The following is a 17042-nucleotide window of genomic DNA, read 5'->3' on the forward strand; positions in this document are numbered from 1 at the left end:
AACCGTGTGGGCGTGGCTTAACAGGGCGGGGCCCGTTGTCACCTGGAGGACTCGTCAGGGCAGAGCCCATTGTGCTCTGGGTGGGCGGGGCCCTGCGGGTGGGGCGGGGCTTAGCAGGGTGGGTGTGACCTGATGGGCGGGGTTTAGCAGGGCGTGGCCTATTGTGTCCCCCCCCCGGGGTGAGGTTTAGCAGGCTGCGACCCATGGGGTGGGGCGGAGCTTAGCAGGGTGGGGCCCACTGTCACCTGGGTGGGTGGGGCTTATCGGGGCGGGGCCCGCCCCCATGGGCACGGCAGGACCTCAAACACCCCCCCCCTTTCTTCTCCCCCCCCCCCCCCCCCAGTTTGACACCCACCCCCCTCACCAGAGGGGTGGGCAGTGGTGTCTCCCCCCCCCGTCCCCCCCCCCCCAAGGACAGGCTCCTCCCGGGGCACAGCTCCTCCTTTATTGGGGACCCCAGGACATGGACGTGCACCCCCCCCCACCACCGCCCCCCGGGCTCACCGTGGCCGCAGCCGGGCCACCCCCATGCCCACCCACCCCCCCCGGCCCCCTACACGTGGGTCTCCTGCAGCAGCAGGTCGGTGGCGGTGGCGGGATCGGGGGGGCCCCGGGGGGGTCCATCCTCCCCGTCCGGCCTCCCCAGCAGCGCCTGGGGGGCTTCGGCCTTGCCCAGGGGCTGCTCCCTGGGGGTCTTGGCGCCCGGAGGGGACACCGAGGACGTCTGCTTTGCGATGTCCCACCACAGCACGCCCGGGGGCAGCCGCCTCCGCTTGGTCGGCCCTGCCGGAAAAGGGGGTGTCGTGGGGAGGGGCTGCGGGGGCAGGAGGGGACCGGGTGACGTCCCCGCCGGGCCCCCCCAGCCTCACCTGGCAGGGAGCTGAGCAGGACCCCCACCACCACCGTGGTGAGGGTCCCCAGTGCCCCGTAGTACAGGTAGGAGATGGCGTAGAGGTCACCCACGATGGCCGGCCTGCGAGGGGAAGGGGTCAGGGACCGGCAGGGGCAGCAGTGTGACGTCACAGTGAACAGGGAAAGCCGTGTGACATCACAGAGAACAGGGACACTGGTGTGACATCACAGTGAACAAGGAAACCGGTCTGGTGTCACAGCGAACAGGGAAAGTGGTCTGAGGTCAACAGGAACAGGGACAGTGAACAGGAGAAGTGGCGTGACATCACAAGGAACAGGGACACTGGTGGTGACATCACAGTGAACAAGGAAAGCCGTGTGACGTCACAAGGAACAGAGACGCTGGTGGTGACATCACAACAAACCAGGAAAGCCGCGTGACATCACAAGGAACAGGGACACTGGTGGTGACATCACAGTGAACAAGGAAAGCCGTGTGACATCACAGGAAGCCACCTGCACCTCCAGACCACCCTGCAGCTGCCCCCCCCCCCCCCCCCCCTTGACCATCTGTGCTCCCCCCTCACCGTGCCGGGGCCGGGGGCTCCTCGCGGGGGGGCAGGGGTCCCAGGAGGGTGCGGTTGGCGCCGGCGGTGCGGTTGTAGAGCGGGCAGAGGGCTCCGGAGGCCGGCAGCACCCCCATGGCGGCGGCGCTGGGGGGGTAGAGGGTGCCCCCCACGGCCACCCAGAAGGAGAGGGCGAAGCCGGCGCCCAGGCCCCCCAGCACGCCCTGCGGTGGAGGAGAGGGGTCCGCACAGCCCGGGGGAAGCGGGCTGGCTGCGGCGGGACCCCCGGAGCTCCCCCCCCCCCCCCCCGCCCCCCAATCACCCCCGCGCCCCGCGGGACTCACGGCCGTGCTGCACATCGGCAGGAACATGCCCAGGACGAAGGCCCCCAGCAGCGGGCCGCTGATCACCCCCATGACGGTGAAGGAGCCCTGGAAGGGGGACGGCGAGCTCAGCCCCACCGCCCCGGCTCGGGGGCTGCGGGGGCTCGGGGGCTGCGAGGGGTTCGGGGGGGCTCGGAAGAGGAGGAGGAGGAGGAGGAGGATGGCGCTTGGCTCTGCCCCAGACCCCTCAGCCCGGCCACCTCGAGGGCTCTCGGGCAGCCAGCGGTGCGTGGCCGGGTCCTGCTTGGCCGGGCAGAGCCGGCGGGCAAGGGCAGGGGGGCAGCGGGGGCGACCTCAGCCCCACGCCGGATCTGGCCCTGCGTGGTGGGGGCTCACCTGCAGCACAGGGGGGGGGCTCACCTGCAGGACGGGGGGGGGGCTCACCTGCAGGACGTGGGGGGCTCACCTGCAGGACGCCGCCACCCAGCAGCGAGGCCAGAGCTGCCACCGTGATGCACGAGGTGCCGTAGATGAGAGCTGCGGGGGAGGCGGGAAAGGCTCAGCGGCACGGCACGGCACGGCACGGCATGGTACGGCATGGCACAGCATGGCACAGCACTGAACAGTGCCGTGTGGCAGGATGGGGACACCGCGGCACGGCAAGGCACGGCACGGCACGGCATGGCATGGCGTGGCACAGCACCAAACGGTGCCATACAGCAGGATGGGGACACCACGGCACGGCACAGCATGGCATGGCACAGCACCAAACAGTGCCGTGCAGCAGGGTGGGGACACCACGGCACGGCACGGCATGGCGTGGCATGGCATGGCACAGCACCAAACAGTGCCATGTGGCAGGATGGGGACACCACGGCACGGCATGTCACGGCATGGTACAGCACCAAACGGTGCCATGCAGCAGGATGGGGACACCACGGCACGGCACGGCCCGGCGCGGACCCCCGTCTCCACTCACAGAGCCCCTTGGAGATGAGGGTCAGCCTCCGCGGTGACACCGTGGGCAGCCTGGGCTTGACGAGGTCCTCGACGGTGACGGCCGCCATGGCGTTGATGCTGGTGGAGGCCGTGCTGGGGTGCGGGCAGACGGCGGCGCTCAGCACCCCGACGGGGGTGGGGGTGGGGGGCCCAAAGCCCCCTTCAGTGGGGAGTTTTGGGGTCCCCTTGGGGCACCTCACCTGAGGGTCCCGCTGTAGGCACAGGCCAGGAACAGCCCCGGCACCCCCGGGGACGTCTGGAAGATGTCAAGGACCAGGTAGGGCATGTACTGTGGGGGGGGGGGGGGGGATGGCTGCATTGGGGCGGGGGGACAGGACCCTGCGGGACCCCAGCCCCCCGCAGCAGAGCTTGGCCGGGGACCCAAGGGTCCGTCCCCTCTGACCCTCTCACCCTTCCACCTCGCTGCCCTCAATTTGGCGCTCAGGAGGGCAGAGCCGGCGGGGGCGGGGGGCCGCGGGTACCTGGTCGGGAGCGGAGATGTAGCCGGCGAGGAGGGGATCGCAGTCCTTGTACAGCGCAAACATCACAAGGCCACAGGCCACCGCGCTGGAGACGATGCAGAAGAGCCCCACTTGATTCACCAGCAGCGCCCTGCGAAGCACAGGGTGGTGGCACACCCGGCTGAGCAAGGGGGCAGGGGCTGTGCAAGCGTGCAAGGTCCGTGCAAGGGTCCGTGCAAGTCTGCAGGGTCTGCGTAGGGCCCATGCAGGGCTGCAGGATGCATGCAGGGGCTGTGCAAGTGTGCAAGGTTGCACAGTCTGTGCAAGGGGCCATGGCGGGGGCCGTGCCGGGGCTGTGCAAGCGTGCAAGGTTGCACAGTCTGTGCAAGGGTTCATGGCAGGGGCCGTGCCGGGGCTGTGCAAGCGTGCAAGGTCGCACAGTCTGTGCAAGGGTTCATGGCAGGGGCCATGCAGGGGCTGTGCAAGCGTGCAAGGTTGCACAGTCTGTGCAAGGGTTCATGGCAGGGGCCGTGCCGGGGCTGTGCAAGCGTGCAAGGTCGCACAGTTCATGCAAGGGTCCATGGCAGGGGCTGTGCAGGGGCTGTGCAAGCGTGCAAGGTTGCAAGGTCCATGCAAGGGTCCGTGCAAGTCTGCAGGGTCTGTGGAGGGCCCATGCAGGGCTGCAGGATGCCTGCAGGGGCTGTGCAAGCGTGCAAGGTTGCACAGTCCGTGCAAGGGGCCTTGCAATTCTGCAGGGTCTGTGCAGGGCCCATGCAGTGCTGCAGGATCCGTGCAGGGGCTGTGCAGGGGTGCAAGGTTCGTGCAGGGTTGCAGGCTCTATGCAAAAAGTGCAGGGTCCCTGCAAGCCTGCAGGTGCAGTGTTTGGGCAGGGGCTGTGCAAGGTCCGTGCGGGGGTGCTGGATCCGGGCAGGGTCGCACGGTCTGTGCAGGGGCGCGCAGGCTCCGTGCAAGGGTGCAGGCTTCATGCAAGGTCTGTGGAAGGTCCGTGCAGGGGTGCTGGGTCCGTTGCAGGGGTGCAGGGGCCATAGAAGGATGCAGGCACCGGGGTCCCCGAGGGGGATAGCGTGGCACGCAGCCAGCCCCCCCCCACCCAGAGCAGCCCCTTGCCCCCGTGCACGGTCCCACGGAGATCCAGACGAACCCCACGTCCCCGTGGACTCACATCCTGGCCTCCCGCTCGGTCCTGCAGGCCACGTAGCGCTGGACCTGCGCCTGGTTGACGCCGTACATGGAGAGCCAGACCAGCGTGCCGCCCACCACGAAGGTCCACACCGTGTACCGGCTCCGTGGGTCCGGGTTGAAGCTGGGCACACCGGCACGTGGCCGGGGGCAGGGGGGTTGAGCCAGGGCTGGACCAACACACACATCCCCCACCCCCACCCCCCCCCACCCCAGCACCCCAGGGGCAGGGAGAGCAGGGTCAGGGCACAGCAGGGTGAGGGGGACACACTCACTCGCCCAAGTTCACCCTGGAGCCGTTGGTGGCAATGCCCAGCACCCTGGCGGGACCCCCCACCAGCAGCACCCCCCGGATGATGACGGCGAAGAAGCCGGAGAGCATCACGAAGACCTGGAAGACGTCCGTCCAGATGACAGCCTTCATCCCGCCCTGCGCCAGACGGAGCCGTGGGTGAGCACCGGGGACCCCCCTGGGGGACCCCCAGGACCCTCCTGCTCCCTCCCTCACTATGGTGGTGTAGAAGGTGCAGATGACTCCAGTGGAGAGCAGGGACGCCCAGATGTCCAGACCGGTCACTGAAGGAGAAGGGAAGGTGCTGAGCAGAGCCCCAGGGTGCAGACAACACCCTAGGGTGGGGACAGGGCTGAGATGTCCCCAATACAGGGATGGGGATGCCACGGGGAGCAGCCCCCGCCTCCCCACCGCACCTTGGTTGAGGATCAGAGCGGGGGCGTAGATGACGATCCCCGTGTACAGCGTCTGCGGGAAGAGAGGGGTCAGCGCCCCGTCCCACCGGCCCCGCGGGCACCGGGCAGGCGACGGCTGCGCCCGCGGGGACGGGGACGAAGCGTGACGCTGCCGCCCAAGCACGGCGTGCAGGCGCTGGGAAAACACTGGGGTTTTCACTCAAAACAGGGCTCCCGCCGGGCGCTGTTTGCTTTGAGCGATGGAAAACATGAGCACGGGAACGAGGCCTCTTCCCGGGGGTCCCAGGGCAGCGCCGGCACGGCCGGCTCCAAACCCCCACCGGGTGCCACGTCCCCACTGTCCCCATCCCACCCGTGGACACGCACCGTGGCCACCACATACTGCAGGGTCCCGCACAGCCGGACGCTCCTGCTGAACCGCCGCTCCAGGTACTGGGGACGACAAGGACAAGGGAGCGCGTCGGGGCCGCCCCGTCACCGGGGGCTGCTCCGGGGGGGGGGGCACGATGTGGTCCATCCCCCCCCCGCACCGTGCCCACCTCGTAGGTGCTGGTGAGTCCCAGGCGGTAGAAGACGGGGAGGAAGAGCTGGGCGGTGAGCAGCGTGTTGAGCAGCTGCCCCACACACATCCAGAGGAATTTGGCTCCGTACCGGTACGCCTCCGACGGCACCCCCAGCACCTGGACGGCCGACATGAAGCTGGCTGAGAGCGAGAGCCCCACGGGCAGCGCCGACATCCGTCGCCCCCCCGTGAAAAAATCCTCCGAGGTTTTCTGGCTGCCTTTGGCGAGGCCGTGGAAGAGCCCGATGCCGGTGGAGATGAGCAGCATCAGCCCGAAGACCCCGTAGTCCCAGAGGCTGAAGGTGAGCCGCTCCGGCACCCACACCTCCAGGCTCCCTGCTGGGGCCAGCGTGGCGGCTGCACGGGGCGGGGGGGACACCCCCAGGCTGGGAACCGTCAGGCAGATGGGGACGTGGCACGGGGACACGGCACACAGGGCTAGGCCAGGGCACGGTGGCACCGGTGCATCCAGGGGTGGTGAAACTGGAGGGGGAGAAAACTCTGTGCAATTATTGAGCGACGTCCGACGCGCAGCAGAACGGACCGAGCACGGAGGGGAGAGCGTGGCTGCCGCCCCGTCCCACCCCGTCCCACCCCGTCCCTGTCCCTGGGAAGGTCTGCGCCAAGCGAAGGGCAGAGCTCAAGCTGCAAGAGGGACAACCCAAGCTCGGCAAGGGAATTGTCCCCGATACCTCCTGGTTCAGAGCAGGCAGGGAGAGGAGAGCAGCAGAGCGTGGTCCGGCTGCTCCAGAGCACTTCAAGCACTGGCTCCGGGAAGCGTTGGCACCCAAAGGTCCTTTGACATGTCCGGGAGGGAGCAACCCCTCTCCAGCTAGCGCAAACAGGGAGGAGCAGAGCCGTCACTGGAGCCAAATTTATCTCCAACTGAGGGGACAAAACAAACCAAAGCTAAACTTTTACCCAGAAAAAAAAAAAAAAAAGCAGCTCGTTTGCAACCCAAGGCGAGGAGGAGGAGGAGGAGGAGGAGGAGGAGGAGAGCGAGGGGATGCGGGGAGCCCGGCGGGTTGGAGGAGGCTGCTGCGACGTCCTTGGCGGGCGTTGAGGCGGCGGCGGCGGAGCGAGCGGGGCTGTGGCGAGGGGCCGGTTGTGCCTTGAGCTCCTCCAGTCTGCGGGGCGGGCGCCGGAGAGGGAGGCAGGTTCGGGGAGGGACCCTCGGTGGGGAGGACGGAGCCGTCGGGGGCCGCATCCACAACCCCTTCCCTCCCGCATGCCCCGACGCCGGCTAACCCCAGGGCACGCCGAGCGGCGGCGTGGCCCCCCGTACCCCAACGGGCAACGTGGCCGATGCAGGAGCCGGCCACCGAGCCCGGTGAGCGTAGGGATGGCAGGATGGCGGTGGCCATTGGGACACGTGGCTCCCGGACACGGGGCTGGCCCAACATCCTCATTCACCGGCACAAACATTCCCTGCTTTGTCTTGCCTGGCTCCTGGACAGGTTTGTCCCACGGGGATTTCCTCCCCTTGCCCTGAGCCCCGGGGATGAGCCTGGGGAAGAACCCGGACACTGGGACAGAGCCACCGCGGGGGCATTGTCCCCACCGAGGCATCACCGCCGGGCGGAGGACGGTCCCAGGGCCCCAGGGTCTGGCTCCAGCCCTGGTGGCCTTGTCCCCAACATGCATCCCCGGGGACAGGGCTGGGCAGGACCCCCCCTTCCCTGCGTGCCCCCTGCCCCGGCTTCGCCTCCTCCCGAGCTGGTGAGAGCAGCAGAAAGGGGAAAAACAAACGACGGCGGCTGAGCCCGGCCACATCCGCAAACGGGTGTGTGCGACGCCACGTGGCACCGGGGCCACACACCCCCCCCAGCCCCACGGTGGCCCCGAAGGCATGGTGGCACCGGTGGCACCCTGGGGCTGGGCTGGCCGGGGCAGGACCGGGGTGAAAGAGCTAAGCCCACCCTGGCAGGGCTGTGAGTGGGGCAGGAAGGGTCCCGGCAATGGGGTGCAGGGGGTGGGGGGGGTAGGAAGGGTGCGTGGGCAGCACCCAGCCCCTCGCCTCACGCAGCGGGGTGGCACAAGATGGGGGCTGGGATGCCCTGGCAGAGCATCACCCATCCCTACGGTACCCACAGCACCAGGAGGCGGCAGGACCAGCAAGGCGCCTTGGGTCCATTGGGACACCCAACGGGGTGCCCAGCACCAGCTGGGGTGCCCGGGGCTCCCTGCCCCTTCACCCCCCGAGCTGGTCCCTGCACCCTGGGGTGGCTCCTTTCTGTCCGCCGCCCCGTACCCCCTCCCTTGCCAGGAAACCGCCCGCTGCGGAGGCTGCAGGCAGGAAGGAAGTCACCGAGGGGATTTTTTGACGCTCCCCTTCACTCGCAACCTCCGAGCAGCCGCCTACGCAGCCCAGGAACCCCGACCCGGCAGCACGGCCCTGCCCGGCACCCGCACCCCGGGATCCAAGCACACGGGCACCAGCGAGGCCGCCGGCACGGCAGCAGGTACCACACCAACACGGCGGGGGGCTTCATGGGGTCCGACCCACCCAGATGGGCACGGGGATGGAGCTGAGTCCTCCCTGCCCACGTCTAGGAGTGATGGAGGGCATGGACACACGGCCCTGGGCCGGCTGGTGACGAGGAGCGGCCGTAGGACAGGCTGGGGAGGGTGGGTTTATCCACACGCCTGGAGAAATGTCTGTGTGCCTCAGTTTCCCCTTCGTCCTTCCCAGGACGGGCTGACCCCAGCCCTGGAGATGCTGCACGCTTGGCTGCGGGGTTTCACCCTGGGGAGGGTGCCAAGGGGAACGCGTGGGGAAAGGGCACGCACGGGGCAAGGTCCTGCCCCGCACGGGGGTCACACTGCGGGGGGGACGGGACACGGTGCCACCAGCAGCTCCGGTGCTGAGCCCCCCGCCCTGGCCTTGCAGCCCCCGCCATGGCCCCGCTGGGCGAGGACACCCCGCTGATCGGGGAGCGCTCCTGCAGCCTCTCCTCCGCCGAGACCGGCACCCTCCAGGTGTACCTGTACCACCGGGCACCCACCCCGCACAGCCCCCCCGGCACCGCCGCCGGCGTCCTCACCTTCACCTTCGGCGAGTACACGGCCGAGGAGCTCTGCGTCCACGCCGCCAAAGCCTGCGGTGAGCACCGTCCCGCCGGCACCGGCGGGCTCACGGCACCGGCCGTGGGTACCGGCCGTGCCCGTCCTTGGCAGCGAGGCGGGGAGGGGGGGGGTGTCACAGCACTGCTCCGTCCCCCAGGCGTGCTGCCCGTCTGCCACCCGCTCTTCGCCCTGGCCACCGAGGATCTCAGCTGCTGGTTCCCCCCCAACCACCTCTTCACCGTCGATGACTCCCGCAGCCAGGTCGTGGTGTACAGGATCAGGTACAGCCCGCGGGGACGCCACCGTCCCAGCCTCAGCCCCGCTCGCTGGCGAGTCTCCGGCGGCTGGTAGGGGCTGTGCGCTAGTGGGGACGCGGTGCTGAGCCCCCCCCCCCCCCCCCCTTCGCTCTCCCCTTCAGGTTTTTCTTCCCCAACTGGTGCGGGCTGGGACAGTCCCACCGCTTCCAGCTGCTGAACGACCGGGCCAGTCCCGTCCTGGACTACCCCGTCATCGATTACCTTTTCGCCCAGGTGAGCCCTTGCCAGGCTGGCATCTCTGTCCCCAACACCCGAGGCCGCAGGTGGGGGGGTCCTGTGTGGTTTCTCGGGGGGGGGTGGTACGTGTCAACCTCAGTGCAGCGATGTCCTTCACCGCCCTGGGCTGTGCCACCCTCCTCCTCCTCCTCCTCCAGCACCCTCCAGCCCCTCACCATGGTGGGATGCAGGTCCTGCTGCCCAGCTTGGCTGGATTTGCTCACGGGCATCCCAGGCTGGCTGAGACGGGGGGGGGGTCACTGTGTCCCCTGGGTGGTGCGCGCCCCAGGGATGGAGCTGGCTCCGCTGCACCCCAGGCTGCAGCAGGAAACCAGCGCCTGGGGCAGGATGTGACTCACATGGGCACCGAGGCCCAGGGCTGGGGCTGGAGCCACCCCAGAGCCACCCCAGTGTGATGGGGGGGGGGGTGTGTCAGCAGGGGCCACCCTAGACCCTCCCGTTAGCTGGGGTGGGGGGGACACGATACCTGCCACAACCTCATGCACGGAGCGGGGGGGGTCTCGGGGCGCATCGTGCCTCCTGGCTGCAGCAGCATCCCTGGGCAGGAGATGCACCCAGAGCGGGGCAAGGGGGTGCTGGCGTGGGGATCCCCCCCCGCCCCCACCCAGCCTCTGCCCCCCTCCCCAGTCCCGCAGCGATTTCATCGAGGGACGCGTGGCGGTGGCGCTGAGCCTGCCCACGCAGGAGGAGTGCCTGGGCCTGGCCGTGCTGGACATGCTGCGCATCGCCAAGGAGAAGCGGCAGAGCCCCGGCGAGGTCTTCAGCCACGTCAGGTGAGGCGGGGAAGGGCTGCGAGGACACCCCAGCGTCCATGGGGACACCCCAGCCTCCATGGGGATAGCCCTGGCCACCCACCCGCTGCCTCCTCCTCCTCCTCCTCCTCCTCCCCCTCCCCGGCAGCTACAAGTCCTGCATCCCCGCGCCGCTGCGGTGCCAGATCCAGCAGCACAGCTTCCTCACCCGCAAGCGCATCCGCCACCGCTTCAGCAAATCCCTGCGGAAGATCGGGGGCTGCCAGACGGACGGACGCTACCTGAAGCTCAAGTACCTGCTGGACCTGGAGCGGCTGCAGCGGCGCTGGGCGGAGGAGAGTTTCCACGTGCGCTCGCCCGGCTCTGCCGCCGCCATCACCATCCACGTGGCCGGCGAAAGCGGCGTCTCCTGGAGCTGCGATGGCTCCGAGGTGGGGTGGTTGTGCCAGGGGGTCCCGCGGTGGGGGCGAGGGGTGGGTTGGAGGGGACGTGGAGGCCAGCCCCGGTCACGTCCCTCCGCAGAATCGCCAGCACTTCTGCGATTTCCCCGACATCGCCGACATCAGCATCAAGCAGGCGAGCCGGGAGGGCGGCCCCGTGGAGAACCGCGTCGTCACCCTCACCAAGACGGACAACCGGGTGCTGGTGAGCCCGGCGCTGGGGGTGGTGCAAAGCGGGGGAGCCCCAGTGGGGTGGGGTGCTGGGGTTGGCACCGCGATGACCCCCCCACCCCGCCCTCCGCCTGGTCCCAGGAGGTGGAGTTCCCCACGCTGCGGGAAGCCCGCTCCTTCGTGGCTCTCATCGACGGCTACTACCGCCTGACGGCAGACGCCCACCACTACTTCTGCAAGGAGGTGGCCCCCCCCCGGCTCCTGGAGGACGTGGAGAACCAGTGCCACGGGCCCATCAGGTGGGTGCTGGGACCCCCCCCCCCCCCACCGCCCCCAACCCACGGGTGATGGGGGGGAAGAAAATCGCCGGGGTAGGAGCTGCAAGAGCGGCGAGCGCCGGTCCCCATCCCGCTCCTCGGGCAGGTGATGCTCAGGCCACCCCGGTGCCCACCGGCTTTGGGGAGAGGCACAGCGGTGGGCTGAGCAGTGGGGTGGGGGGGGGGGGGTGTCCCCAAAGGGGACCCAAGCGGTGCCCCTGACCCAGCGCCGCCGTCCGCAGCTCTGAGTTTGCGGTGAACAAGCTGAAGGTGGCGGGGGGCCGCCCGGGGCTGTACCTGCTGCGCCGCAGCCCGCAGGACTTCGACAGCTACCTGCTGACCGTCTGCGCCGAGGTGAGGCCGGCACCGGCACCGGCACCGGCACCAGCACCGGCTGGGCACCCGGGGTGCCAGCACCGCGTGGGGCTCCAGCGCTGGGTGCCACGGGTGCCACCGGGAGGGAACCGCAGGGCTGAGACCTCTCGCTGGGACGGCGTCACGGGGAAGTCTGGGGGGCTCCCGGGGGGGACCCCGCGCCGCTGAGCCCCGGCCTCTCGCCCCGCAGACCCGCTCCGGCCAGGACTACAAGCGCTGCCTGATCCGCAGGGACGAGGACGGGAACTTCTGGCTCTCGGGGGTGGCGCGGGCGTTCTGCAGCCTGCGGGAGCTGCTGGGCACCTACGGGCGCTGCGGGCTGCAGGCGGAGGGGGCCCGCATGCGCCTGGCTGCCTGCTGCCCCCCCCTGCCCAAAGGTGACGGGGGGGGGACAACACACGGGACGGGGCAGGGCTGCGCGCACCCGCGGCGGTGTGACGTCACGGAGCGGGCGGTGTGACGTCACGGAGCGGGTTGTGTCATCGAGTGGGCGGTGTGATGTCACGGAGCGGGTGGTGCGAGGCCACACGGCGGGCTGTCGTCACGGAGTGGGTTGTGTGGCCTGCCGTGTGACGTCACGAAGTGAGCTGTGTGATGTCACAGAGCGGGTCGCACGGTGTCATGGAGCGGCCCGTGTCACCATAAAGCGAGCCGTGTGACGTCACAGAGCAGGCTGTGTCCTGGTAAAGCGGGCTGTGTGACGTCAGAGAGCAAGCCGTGTCATCATAGCGTTGGGCTGTGTGACATCACAGAGCAGGCCGTGTCATCATAAAGCGGGCTGCGTGACGTCACAGAGCAGCTGACTACGTGGTGTCATAGAGCGGGCTGTGCAACGCCAGAAAACGACCCGCCCGACATCACAGAGCAGGCTGTGACGTCACGGCTTCTCCCTCCCCCTCCCCTGCCCCCCCCCCCCCCCAGAGAAGTCCAACCTGCTGATCGTGCGGAGCGGCTGCCCCCAGCCCCCCGGCTCCCCCGCCGCCCCCCGCCGCAGCCTCAACCAGATGATGTTCCACAAGATCGACCCCCAGAGCCTGACGCGGGTACGGGGGGGGGCGGGGACGACCAGGGCACCGGTGGGATGGGGGGTTGTGGGCGGGGACACCCCCCCCCCACGACCACCAGCGTCGTGTGTCCCCCCCCCACAGGGCGAGAGCCTGGGCCAGGGCTCCTTCACGCAGATCTACAAGGGCGTCAAGCGGGACCAGGAGGAGGACGGGCACTACCAGACCGAGGTGGTGCTCAAGGTCATGGACGGCGGCCACCGCAACTGCTCCGAGGTGAGGCGGCAGCGGCAGCCCTGCCACTGGGAGGAAGGGGGTCCCCATGGCCCCCCCCCCCCCCCCCCCCCCCCACCCTGAGCCAGCCTCCCCCTCCTCCCAGTCCTTCCTGGAGGCAGCCAGCATCATGAGCCAGCTCTCCCACAAGCACCTGGTCTTGCTGCACGGCGTCAGCCTCGGGAAGGACAGTGAGTGCCCGTCCCCACCTCGCCGGGTGCCGGGATGGCGTGTGCTGGACCCTGCCCGTGCCATCCCAACACCCCCCCCCAGGTATCATGGTGCAGGAGTACGTCAGGTACGGCCCCCTGGATCTTTACCTGAAGAAGAACCAAGGCGAGGGCAAGGTGACCACGAGCTGGAAGCTGCAGGTGGCCAAGCAGCTGGCGTACGCCCTCAACTACCTGGTGAGCTGCCGGCGTGGCACCGAGCCCCCGCGTCCCACCGCCCACCCGCCCCTGCGGGTCGGCATCACGCAGCTCTCCCGCCTCCTCCCCCCACGGCTCCCGTGCATCCGCGTCCTGCAGCTCCAGCGCATCCGCGCCCTGTGGCTCCCGTGCATTTGCATCCCTCAGCACCCGTGCCTCCACGTCCCACGGCCCCCCACGCATCCCTGTCCCACAGCTCCCGTGCAGCTCCTGCAGCCCCCACGGCTCCCACGCACCCCTGTCGGTTCACCCCACGAGCTGGGGCTGCGCTGAGGGTCCCGGTCCCTCTCCCCTCACCAGGAGGACAAGAAAATCACCCACGGCAACGTCTCTGCTAAGAAGGTGCTGCTGACCCGGGAAGGGGACGTGGCGAGTGGCAGCCCCCCCTTCATCAAGCTCAACGACCCCGGAGTCAGCGTCACCATCCTGGCCAAGGAGAGTAAGTGCCTGGGCTGACCTGGTGGGTTGGGGGGGGGGTGGTGGTGGTGGCAGGGCCACCCCCGGCGGGTGCTGAACAGACTCATCCCACTGTCCCCAGTGCTGGTGGAGCGCATCCCCTGGGTGGCCCCCGAGTGCCTCAGCGACCCCAAGAGCCTGGCGCTGCCGGCCGACAAGTGGAGCTTTGGGGCAACCCTCTGGGAGATCTTCAGCGGTGGCAACATGCCCGTGAGCCTGCTGGAGCCCCAGAAGGTGAGGCTGCCCCGTCCCTCCTGCCCCGTCCCGCTGCGCCCGGGCTCTGCTCGCTCACCCCCTGCCCGGAGAAGACCACGTCCCACCCTGGGGTTTCTCTGCTGCCCAGAGGCTCTGGTGACCCAGGTCATGCTGGAAAAAGGGGCATCTCGGGGCGGGGAGACGGGCACCCGCGGCACCCAGAGCCGGGGTGTCGCAGGGCTCCAGACCCCGCAGCCTTGGCGCGTGGTGGAGGTGGCCGCGGGGTCCAGCGCTGCAGGGACGGGCAGTAACCGCCCCCTTCCCCCCCCCCCAGCCTAAAATCCCCCGGGTGATGCTCAGGGCGAGGGGCTCGCACAGCCCGGCGAGGTGCACGGGGGCTCTTCGGGTGCTGCTTGGGGGGGTGGGCACGGGGCCAAGCGCCCCGCAGCCAGCCCCTGCACCCTCTCCCACCCCCGCAGAAGCTGGATTTCTACCAGAGCAGCCTCCAGCTCCCCGCGCCGAAGTGGACGGAGTTGGCCACGCTCATCGCCCAGTGCATGGACTACCAGCCCCGCCGGCGGCCCTGCTTCCGCGCCCTCATCCGGGAGCTCAACAGCCTCATCACCTCTGGTGAGCCCCAGGACAGTGCGTGGGGCAGGGGTGGGGGGTGTGAAACGGGCTCCGGACCACCACGGTGCCCTCACCCCCCCCCCCCCCCCCTCCCCCAGATTACGAGCTGCTCTCGGACCTGTCACCCACCGACACGACGCTCCGGGACAGCTTCTGGGGGTACGAGCCCCTCGCCATGTGCCCGGACCCCACGCACTTTGAGGAGAGGCACCTCAAGTACATCTCGCTGCTGGGCAAGGTGAGGGGGGGGGGGGGCAGAGGGGGCACCGTCCCCCAAGATCAGTGCACAAGTTTCTTGCACAACCCCCCACCCTTATTTGCATCTGGGGCACGAAACACCTCTGGCTCCCGGGAGGATGCTGTGCCCTCCAAAGCTGAGAAACGCTTGGTTTGTGCCTGTGGCCTCACCTGTGCGGGGGATCTTGGGGGGGGGGACGAGGTGCTGGGGACACCGTGGGGGTCTCCAAGACCCCCCCCCTACCTCCTGAGACACCCCATCATCCCGCATCCCCACCCGCCTCCCCCCCGGCCAGGGTAACTTTGGGAGCGTGGAGCTGTGCCGCTACGACCCGCTGGGCGACAGCACGGGCGAGCTGGTGGCGGTGAAGAAGCTGCAGCAGGATTCGGCCAAGGAGCTGCAGGATTTCGAGAGGGAGATCCAGATCCTGCACTCGCTGCAGCACGACTTCATCGTCCAGTACCGGGGCGTGTGCTACAGCCGGGGTGAGCGCGGCGTGGGGCAGGGAGCGGGCAGGGCTGCCCCCGTCCCGGCCGGTGGGTGATGGATGTGCGGGCAGGGCGGCGCGGGCTGCGGCTGGTGATGGAGTACTTGCCCAACGGCTGCCTGCGGGACTACCTGCAGAAGAACCAGCCCCGCCTGGACCACAGGACCCTGCTCCTCTACGCCTGGCAGATCTGCAAGGTGGGACCGCAGGGGCCGGTGGCCAAGGGGGTCCCTGCCCTCCTGGAGTGGGCGTGGAGCAGTGCCACCGCTCACCCAGGGGGTCGTGGGATGAGCCCCTGGGGATGCTGCTGGGTCCCGGTTGTGGTCCAGCCTGGGATGAGCCCCTGGGGATGCTGCTGGGTCCCGGTTGTGGTCCAGCTGGGATGAGCCCCTGGGGATGCTGCTGGGTCCCGGTTGTGCAGCTGGGATGAGCCCCTGGGGATGCTGCTGGGTCCCAGCTGTGGTCCAGCTGGGATGAGCCCCTGGGGATGCTGCTGGGTCCCAGTTGTGGTCCAGCCTGGGATGAGCCCCTGGGGATGCTGCTGGGTCCCGGTTGTGGTCAGCTGGGATGAGCCCCTGGGGATGCTGCTGGGCCCCAGTTGTGCAGCTGGGATGAGCCCCTGGGGGTGCTGCTGGGTCCCGGTTGTGCAGCTGGGATGAGCTCCTGGGGATGCTGCTGGGTCCTGGTTGTGGTCCAGCCTGGGATGAGCCCCTGGGGATGCTGCTGGGTCCCAGCTGTGGTCCAGCTGGGATGAGCCCATGGGGATGCTGCTGGGTCCTGGTTGTGCAGCTGGGATGAGCCCCTGGGGATGTTGCTGGGTCCTGGTTGTGCAGCTGGGATGAGCCCCTGGGGATGCTGCTGGGTCCCGGTTGTGCAGCTGGGATGAGCCCCTGGGGATGCTGCTGGGTCCTGGTTGTGGTCCAGCCTGGGATGAGCCCCTGGGGACGCTGCTGGGTCCCAGTCCCAGCGAGCAGCTGCATCCCGCACAGGGCATGGAGTACCTGGGGGCGCAGCGCTGCGTGCACCGGGACCTGGCCAGCAGGAACATCCTGGTGGAGAGCGAGACCCACGTCAAAATCGGGGATTTTGGGCTGGCCAAGCTGCTGCCGCAGGACAAGGACTATTACGTGGTGCGGGAGCCCGGCCAGAGCCCCGTCTTCTGGTGAGGGTACCACCGGGGTGGGGGATGTGGGGCTGCCGGTGCAGATGGATCCGGTGCTCAGCATCCTCCTGCCGGCAGGTACGCGCCCGAGTCCCTGGCGGACAACGTCTTCTCCCGGGCATCCGACATCTGGAGCTTCGGGGTCCTCCTCTACGAGCTCTTCACCTACAGCAACAAGAGCAAGAGCCCCTCGGAGGTGAGGCCCCCCCAACACAGGGCTGGGGTCCCACTGGCCCCACCCTGAGCCCGTTACCTTCGGGATGTGCCCCCCCTCGTCCGGCTGCGGTGGCCCCGTGCCGATGGCTGTCCCCGTGCCCGCAGGAGTTCCTCCGCATGATGGGCACCGAGAAGACGGCACAGATCATCTGCCACTTGCTGGAGCTCCTGAAGGACAACCGGCGTCTCCCGGTGCCGGCCGGCTGCCCCACGGAGGTGACAGCCCTGGCTGGGCTGGTGGGGGTCCTGGGGGGGGGTCAGTGGGGGTCACCCCGCTCCCCTGACAGACGGCCCTGTCCCTTGTCCCCAGGTCTACACGCTGATGCTGAGCTGCTGGGCCTTCACCCCCAGCGCCAGACCCTCCTTCGGGGAGCTGGCCCCCAAACTCGAGGCGCTGCGGGACGGCCGGAGCAAAGCCCGTGGGTAACCACCCCCCCATCCCGGCTGGGACCCCGACCACCCACCTCCCCCTCCCCAGGCGGTGACAGACGGACACACGGCCACGGCGATGCTTCAACGTGCTTTAAGGGCTGCAGAGGGGTGCAGCACGGGGGGACATGGCCCCCATCAGACACCCCCCCCCTTGCCATCCAACACTGCTCTGCTT

General features: G+C 69.3%; 2 protein-coding genes across 2 annotated transcripts; one reads left to right on the top strand and one right to left on the bottom strand.

Moving 5' to 3' along the window:
- Positions 1–553: 553 nt before the first annotated feature.
- SLC5A5 (solute carrier family 5 member 5) lies at positions 554–6011 on the bottom strand. Its single transcript, XM_086477413.1, has 14 exons — positions 5649–6011; positions 5476–5541; positions 5110–5161; positions 4910–4977; positions 4677–4831; positions 4385–4525; positions 3223–3352; positions 2941–3029; positions 2721–2833; positions 2208–2278; positions 1763–1849; positions 1440–1642; positions 870–973; positions 554–783 (listed from the first exon to the last, which is right to left on the bottom strand). Exons 1-14 carry the CDS (start codon positions 5937–5939, stop codon positions 554–556), a joined length of 1800 nt encoding a protein of 599 aa, XP_086333539.1. The 5' UTR covers positions 5940–6011.
- A 2558-nt stretch (positions 6012–8569) lies between these two features.
- JAK3 (Janus kinase 3) lies at positions 8570–16862 on the top strand. The gene is made up of 23 exons (XM_086477712.1): positions 8570–8774; positions 8895–9018; positions 9156–9267; positions 9919–10064; positions 10192–10474; positions 10566–10688; positions 10796–10953; positions 11214–11325; positions 11537–11723; positions 12268–12389; positions 12495–12626; positions 12730–12814; positions 12897–13030; positions 13352–13490; positions 13590–13741; positions 14182–14332; positions 14431–14570; positions 14866–15055; positions 15130–15254; positions 16047–16219; positions 16298–16415; positions 16541–16651; positions 16746–16862. Exons 1-23 carry the CDS (start codon positions 8570–8572, stop codon positions 16860–16862), a joined length of 3339 nt encoding a protein of 1112 aa, XP_086333838.1.
- The last annotated feature ends 180 nt before the right edge of the window (positions 16863–17042 follow it).

This window comes from Leptosomus discolor, chromosome 24 (assembly GCF_034619465.1).
Source record: "Leptosomus discolor isolate bLepDis1 chromosome 24, bLepDis1.hap2, whole genome shotgun sequence".
Taxonomy (NCBI): domain Eukaryota; kingdom Metazoa; phylum Chordata; class Aves; order Leptosomiformes; family Leptosomidae; genus Leptosomus; species Leptosomus discolor.

Excerpts from the sequence above, each read along its gene's own strand:
- JAK3 (XM_086477712.1), top strand. The coding sequence starts at position 8,570 with ATGGCCCCGCTGGGCGAGGACACCCCGCTGATCGGGGAGCGCTCCTGC. Across the intron at positions 12,390-12,494 it reads ACCCCCAGAGCCTGACGCGG|GGCGAGAGCCTGGGCCAGGG; the intron begins GTACGGGGGGGG and ends CCCCCCCCACAG. Across the intron at positions 14,571-14,865 it reads ACATCTCGCTGCTGGGCAAG|GGTAACTTTGGGAGCGTGGA; the intron begins GTGAGGGGGGGG and ends CCCCCCGGCCAG.
- SLC5A5 (XM_086477413.1), bottom strand. The coding sequence starts at position 5,939 with ATGCTGCTCATCTCCACCGGCATCGGGCTCTTCCACGGCCTCGCCAAA. Across the intron at positions 1,643-1,762 it reads TGCCGATGTGCAGCACGGCC|GGCGTGCTGGGGGGCCTGGG; the intron begins GTGAGTCCCGCG and ends CCTCCACCGCAG. Across the intron at positions 974-1,439 it reads GAGCCCCCGGCCCCGGCACG|GCCGGCCATCGTGGGTGACC; the intron begins GTGAGGGGGGAG and ends TTCCCCTCGCAG.